Genomic DNA, 23982 nt, shown 5'->3' with positions numbered 1-23982 from the left:
CCTTAGTACTAATGTGTGAGGCTTTGGCTCGGTCCTGTGGGGCCATGCCAGAGGGGTATGGCTCCGCCTGCAACTCCCAGACATCAAAAAAAAAATAAAAAATAAAAAAAATTAAATTGGACTCGGCCTGATTAGCTTTATTCTCTTTTGTTAAGGAATAAAGCTATTTGTGGGGAGGGGAAGAGACTAGAGGCTGTCTTTCATGCAGATTGGAAAATCTAACTATATAAATGAGAGGTGACCGACTCACCCGTAAATGCGCAGTAGAGACTTCCCTCTCTGTCCCGCCCCCGCGTCAAGACGTGATGACGTCAGAGGACGGAACAAAGAGGGAAAGGAACGCTGGAGGCCAGCTGACAAGAGGACTCACAGGAGGTAACGAAAGCAGAGTTGATGGACATGGGGGCAGGGGAGGGGGAGAGGAGGGTTGCTGGACATGGGTGGGTGGATGAAGGGAAGGGGAGAGAGGACGGTTGCGGACATAGCGATGGAGGCGAACTGACCACAGGACTCACGGGAGGTAACGAAAGCAGCTGAAGGCAAGGCTTAGGCAAGTAAGTTAGTAGGACATGGCGACGGCAGGGGGGGGGAGTTAAATAGCAGCGGAGGGGACGGCAGGGCAGAGGAGTCACAGTACACTTAGGGGATGGGTGGACATGCATGGGAGCTGGAGGATGGAGGGTAGGGGAGAGGACAGTTGATGGACACAGGTGGATGGAGAGGAGGGTTGCTGGACATGGGTGGATGGAGGGTAGGGGACAATCTGCGGCATATGTGCAACTTAGGGTCAGGGGACCCTCTGTGCAGGAGGAGTGAGCCCTGGGAAGGTTCCCCATCTATTTTTGGTAAGGGGCAGTTCCTTTCACCACATTCTGGATCTCAAGGACGTGAATGCTAAATTGGGAGTCCAGCAATTTCATATGGAGTCCCTCTGCTTGGCCTTCGCAGCAATGAGGCTGGGGGAGTTCCTGACTTCTCTGGACCTCGTGGAGGTTTATCTCCACTTCCCCATCATAGCTTATCTCATGAGATATCTGTGCTGTTTTGTGCTGGGGCAGGACTTTGTTTTGGGCCTTGTCCTCTGGCTTGGCTGTCACCCCACATGGTAGTGGTGGCTGCACAGCTCTGGTGTAGGGGGTCCAGGTGCATCTGTACCTAGATGACTGGCTGTTTTGGGCAGATTCAGCTGTAGAGGCCAGCCTGGTAAGTACCATTTCAGATCATTTATTTCCATCCTGGAATCTCTGGGTTGGGTAGTTGAACCGGCCCAAGAGCCTTCTAATTCCGTTTTGGTCCATGGATGAGGCGATGGTGCAGGGAGGAGGGTTTAGGATTTGTAAGAAAGTGGGCAACATTCTGGGGAAGGGGGAGCCTATTCTGGAAGGATGGGACCAGGCTGAAGGCATCAGCATTTAAAAAGGAGATATGCAGCTTTTAAACTAGAACCTGGGGTCAATTGATGATCTGGGAGGTGAGGGGCTCATACAGACGAAAGGCGTGTTTTTTTTGAAGCTGTGGGACCCATAGTTGTCATCCGTAGGGATAGGAGCTTGGTGCTAAATGAGCTATGATTGGATGGGACTTTGTGTAATTTGCTGAGATATAGGAGGAACGTACAGTTTATTACTCTTTATTCTGGGAGGGGAATAGGGAGGGAGGGTAATATTCAATGGTGTTTCATTCACCTATTGGTCTTGTGGGGTTATAAGAACTCAGGCCTCACAAGGAATGATTTGAGTGACTGGGAATGTAGGGATATGACAGGAGTTAGTTGTGGGGAGGGGTAGGGCAGGTATGTCTCTATTTCACGGTATACCACACTTGCAAGGTTGTAACATAAGAAGGGGGGGGGATGGAGGGGTGGGATGGGTGAGACATGAATTGCTTAGTTGTGTATTGGTAAAACTTGATTGATGTATAACTCTCACTTCTTCTTATTCTGTTGTTTCATGGAGAGCATAATGGGGGATGTGGGGGGGGGGAGGAGTGTAATTGAAAATAGTATGGTTGTTATCTGTTGTTTGTTTTGAGGGTTTGCCAAATTATTTCAACCAATTCGATATGTGAATAATCTGGGAGGGGGTTTAATAGCTTATGTTGGGGAGGGGAGAAAATGTTAAAACTTTGATGATGGAATACCACCATGCCTTTGTTCAGTATGGACTAATAACCATCTTATTGGTGGAAATTGCTGGCAATGATATGTTAAATAATCAATAAAAATTGTTGAAACATAAACTAGAACCTGGGGAAAGGCCAACAATCATTCAAAAATGCATGGTTTGGAACAAGGTAAGATAGGGTATCCTGATAGCGAGGTTGCAAAAGAGACCATAGTAGTTCAGGTGTCCTTAAATAAAAATCAAACAAAAGATTGCAAATTAACACTTGTCAGCTTCTAAGCAAGATGTAAATAGGAACAACAAACATAGTTTGAAATGTCTATATGTGAATTCCAGAAGCCTAAAGAAATAAGATGGGAGAGAGAATATATTGCACTAAATGAGAAATTAGACATAATAGGCATCTCTGAGACCTGGTGGAAGGAGGATAACCAGTGGGACACTGTCATACCAGGGTACAAATTATATAGTAGTGATAGGGTGGATCGAATTGGTGGAGGGGTAGCAATGCATGTTAAGGAGGTCCTTGAATCAAATACATTGAAAATTCTGCAGGAAACAAAACACATCTTGAAATCGCTATAGATTGAAATTCCATGTGTAAAGGGGAAAAGGATAGTAATAGGAGTGTACTACCGTCCACCTGGCCAGGATGAACAGACTGATGTGGAAATGTTACCAGAAATTAGGGAGGCTAACAAACTGGGCAACACAATAATAATGGGTGATTTCAATTATCCCAATATTGACTTGGTAAATGTAACATCAGGACATGTTAGGGAGGTTAAATTCCTTGACATAATCAAGGACTGCATTATGGAGCAGCTGGTATAGGAGCCTACAAGAGAAGGAAAAATTCTAGACCTAGTCCTTAGTGGAGTGCATGATCTGGTGCAGGAGGTAATGGTGCTGGGGCCACTTGATAACAGTGTTCATAATATGATCAGATTTGATATTGGCTTTGGAGTAAGTACACACAGGAAATCCAATATGTTAGCGTTTAACTTTAAAAAAGGAGACTATGATAAACTGAGAAGAACGGTGGAAAAGAAAACTTAGAGGAGCAGCTGCAAAGGTCAAAAATTTACATCATATGTGAATGCTGTTCAAAAATACGATCCTGGAAATCCAGGCCAAATATATTCTGTGTATTAAAAAGGAGGAAGGAAGACCAAACGACAGTCGGCATGGTTAAAAAGTGAGGTGAAGGAAGCTATTAGAGCTAAAAGAAAATCCTTCAGAAAATGGAAGAAGGAACCGACTGAAAATAATAAGAAACAGCATAAGGAATAGCAAGTCAAATGCAAAACGCTGATAAGGAAGACAAGAGGGACTTTGAAAATAAATTGCATTGGAGGCAACAACACATAGTAAAAATGTTTTTAGGTATATTACAAGCAAGAAGCTGGCAAAAGAATCGGTTGGACCACTAGATGACTGAGGGGTAAAAGGGGCACTCAGGGAAGACAAAGCCATAGCAGAGAGATTAAATTAATTCTTTGCTTTGGTCTTCACACGGAAGATTTGGGAGAGATGCCAGTGTCAGAAATGGTATTCAAAACTGACGAGTCAGAGAAACTGAATGACATCTCTATAAACCTGGAGGATGTAATGGCACAATTTGACAAAATGAAGAGTAGCAAATTTCATGGACCGGATGGTATTCATCCCAGAGTACTGATAGAATTGGAAGATGAACTTGCAGAACTATTGTTAGTAATATGTAATTTATCTTTAAAATCAAGCATGGTACTGGAAGATTGGAGGGTGGCCAATGTAATGCTGATTTAAAAAAAAAAAAAAAAAAAAAGGTTCCAGAGGAGATCTGGGAAATTATAGACCAGTGAGCCTGATGTCTGTGCTGGGCAAAATGGTAGAGACTATTATAAAGAACAAAATTACAGAGCATATTCAAAAGCATGGATTGAGACAAAGCCAACATGGATTTAGTGAAGGGAAATATTGCCTCACCATGGATTTAGTGAAGGGAAATCTTGCCTCACCAATCTACTACATTTCTTTGAAGGGGTGAACAAACATGTGGATAAAGGTGAGCCGGTCGATATTGTGCATCTGGATTTTCAAAAGGCATTTGACACAGTACATCATGAAAGACTTCAGAGGAAATTGGAGAGTCATGGGATAGGAGGTAGTGTCCTATTGTAGATTAAAAACTGGTTAAAAGATAGAAAACGGTGATTAGGGTTTAATGGTCAGTATTCTCAATGGAGAAGGGTAGGTAGTGGGGTTCTCCCCAAGGTTCTCTGCTGGGATCACTGCTTTTTAACATATTTATAAATGACCTAGAGATGGGAGTAACTAGTGAGGTAATTGCTGATGACACAAAGTTGTTCAAGTTTGTTAAATTGCAAGAGGTTGGGGGATTCAAGATGGCGCCCAAGCAGGACGTGTAGTAAAGATGCTCCCAAAAAGAAAATTTTTCTTGGACGATTTTCTTAGTTAAATATGCCGAAAAGGAAGGGGAAGCTAAGGGGACCACCCCTCCCAAAGCAAATCCCTACCTTGCCTGGGCAGCAGACATTGAGTACATTTCTGGTATCGACTCCGACTTCGGACGCATCCGCTAGCGGAGCAGGGAAGAGCTCCGCTTAGGAGAGCGAACTTTCGCTTAGTCCGTTAGGACCTGTGACCCCGACGCTCTCGCACGCATCTGGAAGAACTGTACCGAATCCCGAGATTAGTGAGGCTTCGAAGGAGTGGCCTTCTCCAGAAGCGATAGCGGAGCCCAGAGAGATCTTGGGGCTAGCTGAGGGAGTCCAGCGAACGCCAGAAATGCCAAAAGGGGAGACTACTGGGGTATTGCCTGAAACAACTACGCCAGAAGAAATTTCTGCCTGCGTATTGGCGATACAACCCCTAGTCAAGCCCCAAGAGGTGTCGCTGGAATCGATTTGGACAGCATTGGAATCTCTTCACAAGGTCTGTACCTCTTTTTTATAACGTTATCCATGAACAATTCTTCTCAGATAAAATCCCTTAAAAGACAAATGGAGGGAGTAATAATAAAGCAGACTGACCTAGAGACGCAAACTGGGAAAATATCTCAACAACAAGCTCACATTGTAGGAGATTGTGCCTCTATACAAAGAAAAATAGAGAATATGGAAAATTTATCAAGAAATCTAAACCTATGATTGCTAAACTTTCCAAAATCTCAATTTGTTGCCCCGAAGGATATGTTTGCTAAGTTTCTTAAAGAAATATACAATTATTCAGATCATACACTCCCTCCTCTTCAAAAGATCTACTATTTGGAAATGAAACCTCCTTTACCTCAAGTTACTTCTAAACAGGATATTCCTCCTGAAACGCTGGATTTGACAAACTTTTTGGAGCAGTCTGTGGATAATACAGAGACCAGAGCGACATTGATTGTATCTTTTGTCTTCTTACAAGATAAAGAATCTTTAATGAGACTTTACTTTAAAAAAATCTATCCTGAGTTTAAAGGAAGCAAAGTATCTGTGTTCCCAGACATTGCTCGTTGGACTCATCAAAGGCGGAAAAAGTTCCTGGATATGAGGCAGGAATCTTTAATTCTTGGAGCAGTTTTCTAATTACGATTTCCTTGCAAGTGTATTTTGATATTCTTTGAACCTGAACAATTAAGGTCATTCCTTGATATGAAGAAAAACCAATGCTAATTCCATCTCTGGTTTATGGTTCTGTAAATTAAGGAGTACCACTGCTTGCTTTTCCTTAAACTTTAAGTTAATAGCACCAAACTTCCTTTGGTTTTATCAATCTTGAATCCCACTCCTTCCCTTTTTCTTTGGTGGACTGTTGTAACCAGATTGTAGAGAAGTTTTCTATGTATATTATATTCTTTAGTGTATTTGTGTTTATATCTGGTGTATCTTTTCAAAGATGTATTCTTTGTATTATCACTAAAAATAATAAAAATTGCAAGAGGTTGTGAAAAATTACAAGAGGACCTTATGAGATTGGGAGACTGGGCATCTAAATTGCAGATGTTTAATGTGAGCAAGTGCAAAGTGATGCATGTGGGAAAGAGGAACCCGAACTATAGCTACATAATGCAAGGTTACACATTTAGGAGTTGCCGACCAGGAAAGGGATCTAGGCGTCATCGTTGATGATACGTTGAAACCCTCTGTTAAGTGCGCGGTGGCAGATAAAAAAGCAAATAGAATGTTAGCTATTATTAGGAAAGGAATGTAAAACAAAAATGAGGATGTTATGCCTTTGTATTGCTCCATGGTGCGACTGCACCTCGAATATTGTGTGCAGTTCTGGTCACCGCATCTCAACAAAGATATAGTGGAATTAGAAAAGGTACAGAGAAGGGTGACAAAAATGATAAAGGGGATGGGACATCTTCCCTAGGAGGAAAGGCTAAAGCGACTAGGACTCTTCAGCTTGGAGAAAAGATGGCTGAAGGAGATATGATAGAGGTCTATAAAATGAGTGGAGTGGAACGGGTAGACTTGAATCACTTGTTTACTGTTTTCAAAAATACTAGGACAATGGGGCATGCAATGAAGCTACAAAGTAGTAAATTTTAAAATGAATCGGACAAAATTTTTCTTCACTCAACGTGTAATTAAACTCTGGAATTAGTTGCCAGAGAATGTAGTAAAAGCAGTTAGCTTAGCTGGGTTTAAAAAAGGTTTGGATGGCTTCCTAAAGGAAATGTCCATAGACCATTATTATAATGGACTTGAAAATCCACTGCTTATTTAAGCAGCATAGTATGTATTGTACTGTTTTGGGTTCTTGCCAAGTACTTGTAACCTGGTTTGGCCACTGTTGCAAACAGGATGCTGGGCTTGATGGACCTTTGGTCTGTCCCAGTATTGCAATACTTATGTACTTTATGAGTAACTTGGAGTCTTTTCGCCATGGCCAGGAGGATGGTGGTGTTTTTTTTTTCTCCAGAGGAACAGGCAGAAAAGCTTCACACATGACAGCACAGGTTGTGCAAGCTCCCAGAGTCCACGGCGGGGATTATTTGCAGCTCTGGAGGTGGGTGCTCTCTACAATGGGCTCTGGCCTCACAGGCTTCCGTCGTCATCAAGGCAAGGCCAGTCTGACCTACTGAGTCAGTCCAAGTCAGCTGCTGAGATGGTTTCAGTTGGATCCCCTTCATTGGGTTCTAGTCACAATTGATACAGGGCTTCTGGACTGGGAAGCTTGCTGCCTGGGTGGTGCATCTTGCCCTGAGGGAGTTTGGCAGTTCTGAGAGGTAAAGCAAAGTATTGTGACAACACCATGGCTGTATTGCAGGCTAGGGCAATGTGCAGGCAGTTTATCAGCTGCTTTCTCCTGGGTCTGAGAGAATGGGAGCTGGTGCATCAGGCCTATCAGCTCATTATGGACTGCTGAGGCCCTCCGTTAATTGACCTGATGCATCTGTAGTAGCGGCAAAGGCCGAGCACTTCTTCAGTCGTTGAAAGGAGCTGGCCTTCAGAGTGATGCCCTTGTTCAGTTTTGGCCCTTGGAGGACGTGTTCCTTCCATGGTCTTTGATAGGCCATCTGTTGAGCAGGATTGCAGGCCTCCCTTATCTAGTCCTGTCGGTAGTTCTGGATTGGTCTCACACACCCTGGTGTGCAGGTTTTCTGCTCCTTCTGGAAGATGAGCCTCTTCTGCTGCCTAGTAGTTGAAGTTTACTCTGTCAGGGGCCAGTAGAAATGAGACTTGGATCCCTTCTGTCTCTTGGTCTGGTCATTGAGAAGAGGCATTTAGGGTAGTGTGATGACCTTACCCTGCTCCACTTCAGGATGTCCTCTATGTCCTTTCCTTGTGTTGGGTTTGCTGTGTTTTTTAAATCCTGGTGGGCTCAGATCCCCAATATTTTGGGATTTCTGCAGCAAGAACTGGTTCAGATGCTTGTTTTGACTTCTCTGAGGCTTCAGGTTGCTGCTTTATCCAGTCTTTGAGGGAAAGTGAGGCCCACCTCTCTGGCCTCACATAGAGGAGGCCCAATTCTCTTTGTGGGTTCTCAATCGGGTCCTCCGGGTCCTTTTGGAGGCACCTTTGAGTCTCTGTGCTCGGCTTCCATCGCATTCTGGCTGTCAGGATGGTGTTCCTATGGACAGTTTTCTCTTCTCCATAAGCTCTGAGCTGCAGCTGCTGTTAGGTCAAGACCTATTTATTTTCTTCACAGAGGACTGTGTTTTTGTGTTCAATCCCCTATTTTTAAGAACATAAGAATAGCTGTACTGGATCAGACCAATGGTCCATCTAGCCCAGTATCCTGTTTCTATTAGTGGCCAATCCAGGTCACAAGTACCTGGCAGAAATCCAAATAGTAGCAACATTCCATGTTACCAATTCCAGGGCAAGCAGTGGCTTCCCAATGTCTGTCAATAGCAGATTATGGACTTGTCCAAACATTTTTTAAACCCAGATACGCTAACTGCTGTTACCATTTCCACTGGCAACGAGTTCCAGAACTTAACTTTACATTGAGTGAAAAAAAAAAACCGTTGAAATATAAAACAAATAAGACGAAATTTATTGATGACAAGTCAAGAAGGACAAATCCACTTCAATACAGTAGCCTCAATACAACATTGCAACCTGCATGGTGATTACATAACAAGTAAACCTCTCTACTTACTGTCATCAAACATTTTACATTTTTACCTCCTCCTCCCACCAGTGCCTTGTTGTTGTTTATTTACCACCCCCCCCCCACCAATTTTATTAATAACAATGTTCTTAGTATAACTGCACCAAAGGTCATCTATAATTCTCTGAAGCATGTGATTTTCTGCGATAGCATTCCTCAGGTATATTCCATCCCTAAGTATTTAACAGTTTATTTCCCCCCCCCTCCCTCCCCCCCCTCCCTAACCCTTTAATTTATCCTATCTTACCTATCGTGGAAGACAGCTGTATCATGTTATGTGAGTATGGTTGTGGTTCACAGAATATTCCCTTATTTCATGTGCCAGAACTTAACGATTTCACATCGAATTAAGAATATGGCTTCTACCTTTCTGAGTTAGAGTCCCCAAAAGGGGGCCCCAAATGTTAAGGAAGCGCTTTTTACGTTTGCAGGATCCTCTTGCTTCCCGCGCTTCCCAAGCCATTAATTGATGCGCTTGATTACGCCAGTGCCAATATTCTGGAGGGCTTTCTGACACCCAAACCTGTAATATGCATTTCCTAGCAACTAAACTCAATTTACGGCACAATAATATCTTAGCCGCGGACAAATCCCCAAATGATCCTAAACAGTCTAATATTAACTGACATGGGGTACCTGTTATCTGCGTTGATATGATATCAGATAAAAATTTCACTACTCTCCTCCAAAATCTCTGTGTTTTAACACATTCCCAAAATGCATGATAAAATGTGTTCTCCTGTTGGCCACATTTCAAACACACTGGAGAGTGAATCCCTCCTGATCGGAACAGTTGTGTTTGTGTAAAGTATGCCCTATGGAGTGTCCTAAAAGCGCATTCCCTATACCGGGCTCCTGTAACTAATTTAGGTATCCTCTTAATGTGTTTGTCAATATCCCAATTGGTTAAATCCAGATTTAAATCTGCCTCCCATCGCTGTCGGAGGTGCTCCAGCCCTTTTCTCGGAATCAAGACCCACAGTTTTCTATGTATTCCCGAAATAGATGTAGTCTCAGGCGAGATTTCATCGTAAAAGGACTGTACTTTTTCTCCCAGTTTGGCTGCAAGATTCTCCTTACCCAAGGAATGAACATAATGTCGGATCTGGTTATATGCAAAAGTATCCCCCCATCTTTGTTCATCACTTGACAGTAATTGGCCTAAGGGTTTGATTTCTCCATAGGCATCTAGAATATTTTTTAAGTTACAATATCCTCTGGTTGCCCATTGCTGAAAAACCGAATTATCCAGTCCTGGTAAGAATTCTGGATTCCCCTTGATCGTGATCAACTCCGATATCTTTGGGTCTCCCCCTAAGCTTCTCCCCAAAAACTGCCATGCATCCCAAAGGGGCGCTAATAAAATGCTATGCCTAAAAGCTTTTGGTATCATCTGTTTTCTGGTATGCAATAAGGCAATTAAATCAAAGGGCTGAAAGAAGGCCCTTTCCAATTCACTCGGTACATGTATACTAGTCCCAAACAGCCAATCTCTCAATGATCTTAGCAGGCAGGCCATATTATAATACCTTAGATGGGGTAGACCAAATCCTCCCTGACTCCAATTACCCATCAAAAACTGTAACTTAAGTTTTGCCTTCTTTTTTGCCCAGCAAAATCTCATCACTACTTTATAAAATTGCTTAATGTCCTTTTTAAGGAGTCGCAGTGGCAATATTTGCAACACATATAGCCACCTAGGCAGTATCACCATCCGGATGAGACTAATGCGTCCCCCCAAAGGCATCATCACTACGTTCCAAGCTTCTAATTGTCTCTCTGTCTGTTCTAAGAGTCTATTAATATTTAATTTGTATATCTCTGCAGTATTAGCTGCCAGGAGAATCCCCAGATATCGGAATGCTTTTTCCGCCCACGTCAAAGGGAATCCCTCAGCCCACAGATTACGAGCATCTGATGTTACTGCTATAGCTTCTGATTTATCCAGATTCAGTTTAAAGCCTGAATAATCCCCAAATTCATGGATAAGCTCTAGTAAATTTTCCAAGGATGACTTCGGCTTTGTTATTATAACCAACAGGTCATCAGCAAATGCCGCAATTTTGAATTCCTGCCGACCTATCTGCACTCCTTTTATAGCCTGACAGTCTTGGATATCTCTGATCATGGGGTCTAAATAAAGGGCGAACAACAACGGAGATAAAGGGCAACCTTGCCTTGTCCCCCTGTTAATCTCAAAGTCCTCAGATCTCCCTCCATTCACCATTATTCTGGCTCTAGGTGAGGAGTATAGCGCCTTAATCGCTTGTATAAACCAGCCCTGGAATCCATAACTATCCAAGACATCGAACATAAATGCCCACTCCACCCGGTCAAAAGCTTTTTCGGCATCAAAACTAATCAAAATGGCTGGTTCCGGGTCATGCTTAAGCCTCTCCAAGGCCGTTAGTATGCTCCGTAAGTTCTTGGAAACAGACCGGTCCTGGACAAAACCTACTTGTGCTTCATTGACTAACCTTGGCAATACTTTATTTAAACGATTAGCTAATATCTTTGCGAATAGCTTCACTTCATTATTTAACAACGAAATAGGCCTATAGGAAGATGCTAACAATGGGTCTCGATTAGGTTTGGGTAGTATTATAATTTGAGCCAGATTTAAACAGTCAGGCAATCGCCCTTCCTCCACCCATTCATTAAAAGCCCCAGTTAGAGCGGGGGTTATATGCTCACCCAGTATTTTGTAAAATTCGGCCTTGAAGCCGTCCGGCCCGGGGGTTTTCCCCAACTTACTTTGGCCAATGGCCCAATGCACTTCATCACTACTAATAGGAGAGTTCAATTTTATACGTTCTCTCTGTGTTAATTTGGGAGTCATCATATTTTGCAGATATATCTCTCCCTGTAGGCCCTGCGAATCTCCTGCTTTGTAAAGATTTTGAAAAAAATCTCGGAAGACCTCTTGAATTTTTTTATCAGTGCGCACCACTCTACCTTCTCTATCTTTGATTCCTAGGATATGCTTTGATGTATACTGCGGTGCCACTAATCTTGCCAATAGTTTGCCCCCCTTATCACCATGTTTGTATAACTGATATTTATAGTATGTTTGGGATTTTACTGCTCGCTCATGGAGTAATGAGTTCAATGCTATCTGTTCAGCTTCCAAATCCTTTCTTACTCCAATACTTGGGTCCCTCCCAAATTGATGCCTTAATTTAGCCAAGCGTTTCTCTAATCGTAATATCTCTCTATCTCGAGCCTTTTTATAATGGCTAGCAAAACTAATTATGTGCCCTCTCAGTACCACTTTAGCCGCTTCCCAATAGATCGAGGCACTTTGTACTGTTCCTTCATTAAATAACTTGTATTCCTCCCACTTTTTACCTAAGAATTCACTGAATTTTTCATTGCCATAAAGATAACTGGGAAACGACCACCCCTTTATATCATTATCTGAGTTTTCTATCTGCCAAGTCATCCAAACTGCTGCATGGTCAGAAATTACACAAGGACCTATGACAGCTTCTCTAATATGGGTAAAAAAGGTTCTCGATACCAACAGATAGTCAATCCTAGAATGTGTATGGTGTGCCCTTGATTGATGAGTGTATTCCTTATCTCCAGGGTGTAACGTGCGCCATACATCTATAAGATCTAAAGTGTTGCACATGTCTGGTAACCCCCTTGTTCTGTTACGTCTTCCTGCCACCGAGGGGTGTGACCTATCCATCTGCGGATCCCAGGCCACATTAAAGTCGCCACCTATCATCATAGGCAGTGAGCTATTCGCACTAAGGATCATAGTCAGTTTCTCATAAAATTTCATATCTAATGTGTTTGGCGCATAAATGTTTCCTAACCTAAGTTTTCTTCTTGCAATGGTTACGTTACAGAAAACAAACCGCCCCTCCGGGTCTTTCTGCAGCTGGTGAATCTGTGAGGCTATCCCCTTTCTGAATAAGATGGCTACCCCCCCTTTCCGCCCTGCTGCTGCGGAAGCTATGCAATCTCCTACCCACCATCTGGCCAATTTTGCATGTTCTAGGTCTGTTAGGTGCGTTTCTTGTAAAAGAGCCACGTCTGCCTTTATTCTTTGAAGATATTGTAAGATTTTTGACCTTTTAATAGGCGAATGAATGCCCCCTACATTCCAAGTCACTACTTTAATCCCCCCCATCTCCTAGCTCGTTGTTTAATGTCTGATGATCAGTTGTAGTGATCAAGTGGAGCCATCCCAGCCTATAGCTCCACTCTGTCTTATAATGCTTTTGTTGTTCTGGCTCTAATTTTTTAAACCATTCATCCAACCACATCATATCCCAAACATGATCTGTCTTTCCAACCACTCTTGTATTTCCTCCAGAAAAATGATTGTTACCTTTCTGTTCTTTCATCTCTTTAAAGTATCCCCCTACGTCCCCTTCCCTCCCTTCCCCCCCTTCCTTCCCAATCCCAAATTTCCCCTCCTTCTGTGCTTCCCTAAAGGAAGCCGTCACGCTTAACGTTTACCCCACTACTCTATGATCTTCCTAATCCCGAACACCCTATTCCCCTTAAACCCTTTTTTGAACCCTTTGTTAAACGATACTTCTACTCCCCTTCTTCATACCAGTATCCGGCTCGCATTTATAACAACCATTGACCCCCCACCCCCAACAATACCCTAATAGGGTCCCTTTATTCTTTACCGATTCTGCTTGCAGTAATACAGTAATTAACCAATTTGAACCTGTTGCAACCTTCAATTTAACGTTCTTGGTTATCTTTAGCTAAGGACCATTAAAACATTGTTTCAACGAAAGCTTCTTTCCTCCTCTATCCCAGAATTATTGCTTTTTAACTTAAAGAAAGAGCCTTATAGCGAGTCTATGTCCTGTCTCCAGAATTAAGTTCAATACTTGCCGCTGATCCCCCTCTTTCCACGTGATGATTCAGGATTTAGAGCACACATACCGGATACCTTGTCCAGTTGTAGGGGTCCAAACTGTTCACATAGGTTAAAACCTCCCAATTGTGGACCCTCTCAATCAAAAGGTTTCCCACTCTGTCCTTATATCCATCAAGGTTTCCTCCGTAGGTTCCTTCTGAGCCTGTATCCATCAGGGTGGCAAGCGCTACTTGTTGAAGAACGTAAAACGTTAACATTTAACATTTAAGTTTTAACTTTATTGTAGATGTAAAACAACTGCTGTACTGCTATTAAAACAAATCTCCAGCTTAAAATTCAGCACCAATTCCTTGTTACTTATGCCATTTTACTGCATAGTCCTTTAGAAGTGCTCTTTTGTACTCTCTCAGGTTTGCCCGCCATCTGCCAGTGCTCGTCCCTCAGTTTTCGTCAGTTGTTCCACATATTTCCTCGCTTCTTTATCAGATGCAAATGATCTAGTCGTGCCTTTATATATGATTTTCAGAGTAGCAGGATATTGAAGTGAGAATCGTATCTTCATGTTAAACAGCTGGGAGCACACTGCCGAAAAAGCGCGCCTCTTTGTCGCTATGGCGGCCGAGTAGTCCTGGAAGCACAGGATCTTTGAGTCCTCAAAGAACAGAGCTTTATCAGATCGCGCTGCCTGTAAAATCAATTGCTTATGTGCAAAGTTTAAAATTCTGCATATCACCACTCTTGGTTTGTTTTTCTCCTCTTGTCTCACTCCCAATCTATGGGCTCTCTCTATACGTAAAGGGCCCAATTCAGCGGGAAAATCAGTTGACTTTATAAGCCATTGCTCAAGTACTCGTTCCAACGAGCGGCCCCCAAGAGCTTCCGGTAATCCCACCAGACGAATATTGTTCCGCCTGGAACGATTTTCCAAGTCTTCTAATTTAGCTTCCATTACCTTACATTGGTTTGTTAAGTCTGTTTGGCGGTTTTCTATTACAGTTATTTTTTCCTCCACTTCGCTAGTTCTAGATTGATATGCTCCGCATTCTTTGGTCAGCTCTTCCAGTTTCAAACTTAGTTGTTCAAGTTTGTTGTCTAATTTTTTATCAAGCGGGGCAAGGCGTCTTTCCAATAATTCCTCCATCACCACCGTCATCTCCGTTGTAATTTCGCTTATCCACGCAGATGACACCGACGATCCTGCCTCTGGAGGTGAGGCTGCCATTTTGTATTCAATTACCTTTCCTCGGAGCTTCTCTTTTTGTGCAGATTTCGCTGCCATCCTGTTATTTTAAAGTTACAAACTTGTAGTAACTCAATCACTGCCGAATATTAACTCGGGGAACATTCCGTTCCGGGCTCCGAAACTATTATTGAGTCTGATAAGAGCAGTCAGGCCACGGAGAAAAGCTCACACACGTCTTCTCTCCACCATAACGTCACGTGACCCCCCGTCTTATTTGTTTTAAAAGTATTTCCTTGTAACTTCATTGAGTGTCCCCTAGTCTTTGTACTTTTTGAAAGAGTGAAAAATTGATTCACTTCCACTTCCACTTCCACTTGTTCACCACCACCCAGGATTTTGTAGACCTTAATCATATCCCCCCTCAACTGTCTTTTCCAAGCTGAAGAGTCCTAGCCTCGTAAGCCTTTCCTCATATGAGAGGAGTTCCATCTCCATTATCATTTTGGTCGCTGTTCTTTGAACCTTTTCTAATTCTGCTATATCTTTTTTTGAGATACAGAGACAAGAACTGCACGCAATACTCAAGATGAGGTCACACCATGGAGTAATTCAGAGGCATTATAGTATTCTAGGTCTTATTTACCATCCGTTTTCTAATAATTCGTAGCATCCTGTTTGCTTTTTGGGCTGCTGCCACACAGAACATTTCAGCATCTTGTCTACAGTGACACCTAGATGTTGTTCTTGGGTGCTGACCCCCAAGATGCAACCTAGCATCAGGTAACTATGTTTTGGGTTATTCTCACTTTGCATTTATCCACATTAAATTTCATCTGCCGACATGGGAATCAAGGGGGGCAAGGCTGTCCCCTGGAAGGCAGCGGAGGTTTCTTGCAATTTGGGAAGCTTATTTGTCTAATTTATCACACTGGGCACGCAGTCAGGTATTGAATGGTTTGCCATGGGAAGTTTAGGAAAGTGGAGATCAAGGGAGGGACACTGCATCGTTAGGGAGGGGGTGGGTTAAAGGGAGGGAAGAGGGGTGGGAGGAGGGACTTGGTTTAGTAGGAGGGGGATTGAAATTGTATGGATTTCGTCAGGTTACGGTAAGGGTGGGGGAGGGTATAAAGGGGGAGGGACTTGTGGGGGATAGTGGGCTTCTTAAGCTTTCTCGTGTATAATATCTACTATTTGAATCTCCCAGACCTATGTTGGTTCAAGAGATAAAGTTTTTCAGTACTAAGATGTGAATATTACACCTTGAAGGAGTGGGGGGGGGGGGGGGGGGGAGGAAATGTTAAAATTTTGATGAGTTCATTACCTTGTGTTAATTCAGTTTGTTTCTTTCTCAAATGGTTACATACTGAGATCGTTGACTGGTTAAATATGTTGAATCAATAAAATTGTTGACACACAAATTTCATCTGCCATTTGGATGCCCAGTCTTCCAATTTTCTAAGGTCTTCCTGCAGTTTTCAGTCCACGTGTTTTAATAACCTTTGAATAGTTGTGTCATCACCTCACTTGTTTCAGTTTTCAGATAATTTTTAAATATGTTAAATAGCACCGGTCCCAGTACAGATCCCTGCAGCACTCCTCTAATCAATCTCCTCCATTGAGAGAAATGGCCATTTAACCCTTCCCTATGTTTTCTGTCTAATAACCAATTCCTAATCCACATCAGAGCATTGCCTCTTCTCAGGAGTCTCTCATGAAGGAACTTTGTCAAAAGCTTTCTGAAAATCTAGATAACACTTCATCAACAAACTCACCTTTATCCACATGGTGATTCATGCCTTCAAAGAAATGAAGCAAATTGGTGAGACAAGACTTCCCTCGGCTGAATCCATGCTGACTCTGGCCCATTAAACCATGTTTATGTGTTCTGTAATTTTTTTCTTTATAATAGTTTCCACTATTTAACCTGGCACTGATATCAGGCTTACTTATCTGTAATTTCCCGGATCACCTCTTGAACCCTTTTTAAAATTGTCTGTAGTACTTGAGGATTGTAGGGTGGCCAATGTAACACCAATTTTTAATGACAGGTTACTGATTACTAACTGCAGATCAGCAGTTTCATGTTTGAGTTCTTTCAGTACCCGTGGATGCATGCCATCTGGTGCAGCTGATTTACTACTCTTTATTTTGTCGATTTGGCTCAGTATGTCTTCTAGGTTCACTGAGATTCCTTTGTTTCTCTGCATTATCACCCACAGGTAGATCTCTTTACATCTTTTTCAGTAAAGACCGAAGCGAAGAATTCATTCAATCTCTCCGATGGCCTTGTCCTCCCTGAGTGCCCCCTTTTTTTTCTCCTTCATGATCTAATGGATTCACTCACAAACTTTCTGATGTACCTGAAAAAGTTGTTACTGTGAGTTTTTGCCTCTGTGGCAGGTTTTTCTTCAAATTCTCTTTTAGCCTTCTTTATAAATGCTTTGCATCTAACTCGCCAGTGCTTATGTTGCTTCTTATATTTTGTATTTGGGTCCTTTTTCCTTTCTTTGAAGAACATTCTTTTGGCTATAATAGCCTCTTTTACTTCACTTTTTAACCATGCTGGCTGTCATTTTCTCTTCTTTCTACCTCTGTAAATACATGGAATGCATCTGATCTGGGTTTCCAAGATGGTATTTTTAAAACAACGTCCATTTCCTAACCTTTGCAGCTGATCCTCTTAGCTTCTTTTTAACCATTTTCCTTATTTTATCATAGTTGTCATTACGTAAATTAAGTGCTGCTACAGTAGATTTCCTTTGTGGCTTCAGATATTAGCTCAAACTTGATCATGTTATGATCACTGTTTCCCAGTGGATCCAGCACCGTTATCTCTTGTACTATGCCCTTCATTCCACTAAGGACTAGATCTAAAATGGCTTCTCATTTAGTCAGTTCCTGGACCAGTTGCTCCAAAAAGAAATCATTAAGTCTAGGAATTTTACCTAGTGGTGTCTCTGTTCTGTGTGAATCAGGAGGTCTGCTTCCCCTCCTTGGTGGCGGAGGGTTCAACTCCTGTGGACCAGGGGCCCCACAACCTGGATGTCCAGAGGATGTCTCTCTGGTGTCTTAGGGAGATGAATGAGTTTCTTTGGTCTGAACATTTATTTGTGCTCTTGCATTGCCTTTGCAAGGTGAAGAAGGATGGATATGGTGTATGCCTACATCAGTAAAAGCCATTTGGTTCTCAGGAGTCGTAGGCCCATTCTACTAGGGCTTGGACTGTTTCTTGGGCAGAGGCCTGGGTGGACCTTAACACCCGACACACACACCCCTCCCCCCAAAAGCAAGAAGTGCCATGGTGGTCTAGTTCCCCCCTCCTGCCTCTGGACCTGCCTTGCACAGGGTGGCGGCGTACAGCCCTTCCGGGTGCATTCTGGGGTTTGTCTTTCCCTGCCTAATAGATCTGCTTCAGTACATTTTATTTGTGCAAAATAATGGAGCTAACACTAAAAGGAGAAATTATGGTTTACTGGATCATTTTCTTTCCTTTAGTCAATGATACTGTTCTGTAATCCTGTTCTTAAAAGACCTCAGCCCAGGGTTTTGGGTGTTCTCTGTGCTTCTTTTTCAGTGCAAAAAAAAAAAATAAAAAATTGTGATTGGCAGCCATATGGTGTTCTCATATGGCTATATCCTGGTACATGCAGAGTGTTGAGTGCAGCTCAGTGGTGTTTGCTTGCTTATCGTTGCAGCTGCAGTGGTTGATAGGGTCCATTACAAAGGGACCTTCTGCTTCTTGGGCAGATACATACTGGATAGTTCCATGGAGCAACACTGCTTTTGCTGGTGATGTTACTGGTGTAGTTCAGTTTTGTCGACTTCCACCTGCTGGTAGGAAGGGTTAACATCCCATTTGTGCAGAACGCTGATGCTGACTAAAGAAAAGAAAATGATCTGGTAGGGCATAATTGATCTTGGTTAGGTCTTCTGCACTGGTTTCCAGATTACACAGAATCATGAACTTTATTGGCTTCCATTTTAGTCTTTGCCATTTAATTTAGAATTTTTGGTTACCCAGAAAGCCATCTGTTGTTGCATTTAGTAAACATTGTATTAGTGGTGGTCAGGGGACAAATGTAAAAAGCTTCTGCAGCAGTAGACGTGAAGTGTTCTATCCTTTTATGTGCCCTATCCTGTCTCTACATGATCTGTTGACATCGTAGTGGTAGTCTAGTGTGTGATCCAGATGATTCATTGGTTTTACAGTTCATAGGTTTATGGGTAACTTTTTTTCTATTTCTGCAGAATAATATTTAAGAGGGAGAAAGCACAAGAACCTGTAGAAGTCAACTTAACTTTAAAAAATGGAATTAAAAGTGTTGGGAAGTATGGTTGAAGGCATTTGGAATAGAACTGGGATATTTTTGGATATGCCCTTCAGGCACTTGGATGGCAGTGTTAGGGCAGGGACTCCCTCTGGAGGGCTGTTAGCATAGCATTCACATGTCCAAAATGAACACCAGAGTTTAGGTTCCCACTGTGTTTTCTCTGCATTTTGTCACATGTGGGTCTACTTTGATTTTCTCTTTTAGGTAACATAAAACATAAAGGTGTAATCACAAGTGACATTCTGTGTTGCTTTTAAGCCATAGGACGCACCTCTGTTATACAAAACAGTTAAGATAGGAGCACAAGATGACTGTGGCTGAAAGTGCTGACATTTACAAATACAAAAACATATCAACACAGAGTTAACCACTGTGATGTCTCAAATGAAAAAATGTGATTAATCAAACACATAAACTAAAACTGTACTAATACAAACCCTCAGTGTACTGCTAACTTTTCTTTTTTTTACTGTTTTTGTCTCATAGATACTTGGTGTATGGCTGGCTGTACGATACAGGAACCAGAAAGACCCTAGAGCCAATCCTAGCGCCTTCTTATAGAACAGCAGCAGTCCACGTAGAGTGAAGACTCTTCCTCTCCAGCCTCTTGTTTTTGCTCTTAATATCTTATGCTATGGAGGGTCAGTCAGTCTGTATAAAAGGGGCAGGAAAAGCAGCACAAGACCGCTTATTTGCGGGGAGGTGGTGTCAACACTAGGCATAATGTGTATGTTCAAGGGAGAGGGTGGTAGGCTCTTTGCTTTTATCCCAAAAAGCTGGTAAAATAATTTCAGATTATGTAGAATTCTGTTCTTAATGTGATGATTTTTTGCCATATGACAAAGTATACCTAGCACTGAGCGAGGGTCACAAATGGTGTTTGGATGTACTTCTAGCACATTGTTTAGTTTGCAGTTTGTTTACTGGGCATAGCTGAGGAGTTGTCTGCTGTTATCCCAGGTATGCACACCTCTTTTTAGTAAGAATTTGGCTACTAATATGCGAAAAACAGATGACAAGTGTAGTTGTCTATTTCAGGGCTGGGTACAGCGTACTAGAGTTCTGAACCCAGCATGGATATGGACAATCTGTTTTCATAATGTGTGTGTGTCTGCAAAGCTGCTGTTTAAAAGGGAGCCAGGAGCGGCTGGCATCTGCTGTTGCACTCATATATTTGCAAGATGACACGGAAGCTGTTGTAGAGCAGTGTTCCTCAGTTTTTGGAGGGCAGTCTCAAGCTGTCCTGACTTTGACATCCTCGTAGTGCTGATTGAAACTGGAAGGAAAGGAACTGCATGTACCATCCTTCCTTTGCATAAAAGTTCAGAAAATCAGAAGCGGGCAGATCATCTTGGCTCTGATGGAAATCTTTGGGTAGTGCAGTATTTGGTGTCCTTTTTAAAGCCAGTGACATGGAAGGCCCATGTTCTTTTGCCCTTTAGGCGTTCTAGGTGGTGGTGTCAGCCTCCAGAATTTGAGTTTGGTAGCAATGCTGTGGCACTGATCTCTACTTGTGTTTTGAAACTTTGAGGAAGGAGGAAGAAAACAAATAATTCCTCAGAAAGAATGGTGACCAAAATAAATCAGTGTTTATTTTCTAAAATGCTGAAAAAGGAGAATGTGACAGGGCCATTTTTAGACAATGCGTTTTTTTTTTTTTTTTTTAATAAATTGATGCCTTTTGAAAATTTAAAGATGCCTTATTTTAAATCTTGTTTTAAACAAACCTAGAACTTGGTCATTTTACTAGCAAATACATTAGATAAATCATTTGTCTAAACATTTCTTTTTTTTTTTTTAGCACTAGTGCTTCTCAAACTTATAGGCCTTGGTACGCTGGATGGGTTTCCATCCTAACCAAGCTAGAGTCATGATGTGAATGTGCACTGGCTTACAAGGGCCTATGCTGGCTGGCTGTTATAAAGCAAGACTAGAGCGGTGTCCTTTTTATTTAACCCCAACCACTGATGATAGGACACCAGTTAGGGTCCTAAACCACAGTTTGGGAATGGTTTACAGCAAAGTTAACTGATGTGGGGCATTAGAAAAGAAGTCAGCTGTGACCCACAGTGGAGCTATGCAGTAAAGGGGCTTCAGGCTACTGCTGGGGAAGGGGAAAAGGTGGGGCAAAAGAGGTGAGCTAAACTTATTACTTTGTCCTATTTTATGGAATACCTATTAACAGTGTTACTTGCTGCTACAACTAGGAAGGAAAGAAAATGTATTTAACATACAACTTAAGGGAATTAAACCATGAATCTGTGTGACATGCTAGGCAGTGTCCTCCTGTACAGCAAACATTTTTGAATCTTGGATTTTCCCGCCACCTGAAACTATCTCTTTTTAAAGAACCTTTGCTCCATTACCTCATGCAGACACTGAAATTTCAAGGTAAATGGTAGTTGGTAGGACTGTATGGTTGTATTTTGATCTGGGGGCTTCATTTTGGTGTATGCAGAACTACTACAAGCAACTCACGTAGTGTGAGCTAGAATTGGTAGTGGTATGTCATTTTCAATTCATTCAGGTGGATTAGCTATATTAGTTTGTAACAAAGCTGGATTCTTTGAGGTTTTAATGCTTTATCCTTCAAATTGGACCAATGTAAAAGATCCAAAGCTGATCTTGCAAGCCCATATGCATCAGTTCAAATGTAGTCTAGGTTGCATTAGGCTGGAACAGTTGCATTACATTACAGTAGTGTGTTTTATTGACTGCTGACGGTGTAGTAAGAAAGCTTTGATTTTATTTATAGAGGCTTAGAAAAAGAAATCTAGACAAAGAGCATAAGAAGTGGAGGTAATTATATGAAGTAAACATGTTTTTTCTTAATTTTTTTTCTAAATCTGATAGTAGTAAGGCTACAAGAGCAGTATTAACTTTTTCACTGGTAATCCTGCAAGCTATGAATGAAGAGCTTCCTGGGAGGGTGTAGCTATGGCTTTAAGATCCAGAAGCCTTGATTATGGGCAGAAGCTTTAAAGTTTTGGCTCAGTTTGCATGTTTTACTTCTCAGAAACCCTTGACCCAGGCTGTGGCTCTTTTTAGGAAAGACTAGTAACAGCTTGGGTGCTGTAGGCCAGTATGGAGGTACACTTGAGAGCAGAAGACTCTTCAATTGAGGGGGAGTAGAGAACATGAGGGAAAGTTCTGACACAAATATTTTTTGGACTTGAACTCAACAAGACTGAGGCAGGAATAGCAACTCCATATAATAAAGGTTTTCTCAGGCATGGTATTTGTGTGTTTTGAACTAAGGTTCCATTCACAAACTATGAGCAAAATGTTGGATACATTTTGTTGGGCTGTATATTTCCCAGATGTTGCTGAGCTGCCTGTGCATTTCTAGGAGATATGAATTGTCTATTCACTATAATGTATGTATCACTGATGGCATGCAGTAGACTGTCTCAAAGTACCTTCCATTGTATAAGGTCTAAATAAATCTTTCAGTGATTAATAGTTTGAAACATTCACCTTTGTTTGACCATTCTGTCTAAGAGAAAGTACAAGACAAGGCACAAAGAAGGGTGGAAAAAGGGGCAAATGAAGGGAGAAACCATACTGAACCTAGATTACAATTTAAGTAAACTGGCTAAAGAGAAACAAAAGGGAAAACATGAAAATCCAGATACTGACACCAAAGTTCTTTTGCTAAAGGGTACAGATAAGGTTTACTAGTGTACATTAACCTTTAACTTTTTTTTTTTGTACATTACATGCAGTCTGCCACACTGGAGTCCAGTTCCCACTCTTACAAGGTGTCTAATGCTTCAGTCTACTCACTTTTTCACTTTAGCTCTTAGGAAAACTGGACATTTTGTCCCCTGTGGTAAAGCCTTCAACTAGTTACGGTACCAACTCAAAACAGAACACTGCCTCCCAGCTTATACCTTTTTTTTCAGGAAACAATGCCTCCTGCCAATCCAGAAACAGTCTACTGGTTCCTTGTATTCAGAAAAGTTAATTATACTTTCAAAAGAACAATAATGGATTGGTCCATGCTGCCCTCTTCCCCATTAATACATGTTTTATCATGGTTCCCTAGACTTCTGCTCCACCTTGCAAGGACAGACAAACAAGAGGTAAGGGAATATTAAAGTGAGGATGATAAAATAAGGTTCTGAATAAGTGAATAAAGGTTAGGAGTTAAGAGTAGAGGAGTGGCCTAGTGGTGGACTTTGGTCCTGAGGAACTGAGTTCGATTCCCACTTCAGGCACAGCCAGCTCCTTGTGACTCTGGGCAAGTCACTTAACCCTCCATTGCCCCAGGTACAAATACATACCTGTATACATAAATATGTAAGCTGCATTGAGCCTGACATGAGTGGGGAAAGCATGGGGTACAAATGACTGTCGTCCCTTTTAAGTAGATGGGTGGGAATAGGATCTGAGGAACAGGTAGTTAGTTTCAAGGAGGAAAGAAGATGTGCAGTTTCCTCTTCAGTGATTTCAGAAAAGGAGGCAGGGGTTGAGAGAATGGACTAAGGGAAGGAGAGGTGGAGGTGACCTGGTTGAGAATTCAAGTTTAATCTTGTGAATCTTATCATGAAAGTACTCAGCCAGAGTCTGGGGAGAAAGTGAAGGGGGAGTTGGAGGTGAAGGCAGTTTGAGGAGAGACTTCAGTGTGGCAAAGAGACAGAGGGTTTGAGCCAAGAGAATGTCAACTGGATGTAATAGTCCTGTTTGGCAAGTAAAAGAGCAGAATGGAAGGAGGTCAGCAAGAATTTGAAATGTATGAAGTTAGCAGGGGCACGGGATTTCAGCCAAAGGCATTTGGCAGAGCAGGAACATAGGTAGCGGATTCTAGAGCTCAGCCAAGGCTGCGGTTTGGTATGTTTTACAGAATGGGGAATGGGAGGAGCAAAGAGTATC

At 42.1% G+C, this 23982-nt stretch overlaps 1 protein-coding gene across 2 annotated transcripts in view; it reads left to right on the top strand.

The window, feature by feature from the left end:
• TSPAN31 (tetraspanin 31) overlaps positions 1-22569 on the top strand; it is an 81714-nt gene extending 59145 nt beyond the window's left edge. For both annotated transcript variants that reach the window (XM_030196587.1, XM_030196586.1), the window contains one exon: positions 19594-22569. In XM_030196587.1, the coding sequence (XP_030052447.1) occupies positions 19594-19668 (75 nt within the window). In that variant the 3' untranslated portion in view covers positions 19669-22569. The remainder of the gene's footprint in view (positions 1-19593) is intronic.
• The last annotated feature ends 1413 nt before the right edge of the window (positions 22570-23982 follow it).

Source organism: Microcaecilia unicolor, chromosome 3 (assembly GCF_901765095.1).
Source record: "Microcaecilia unicolor chromosome 3, aMicUni1.1, whole genome shotgun sequence".
Lineage (NCBI taxonomy): Eukaryota > Metazoa > Chordata > Amphibia > Gymnophiona > Siphonopidae > Microcaecilia > Microcaecilia unicolor.
The sequence above is the reverse complement of the archived record's forward strand: the minus strand, read 5'-3'. Positions and strand labels throughout refer to the sequence as shown.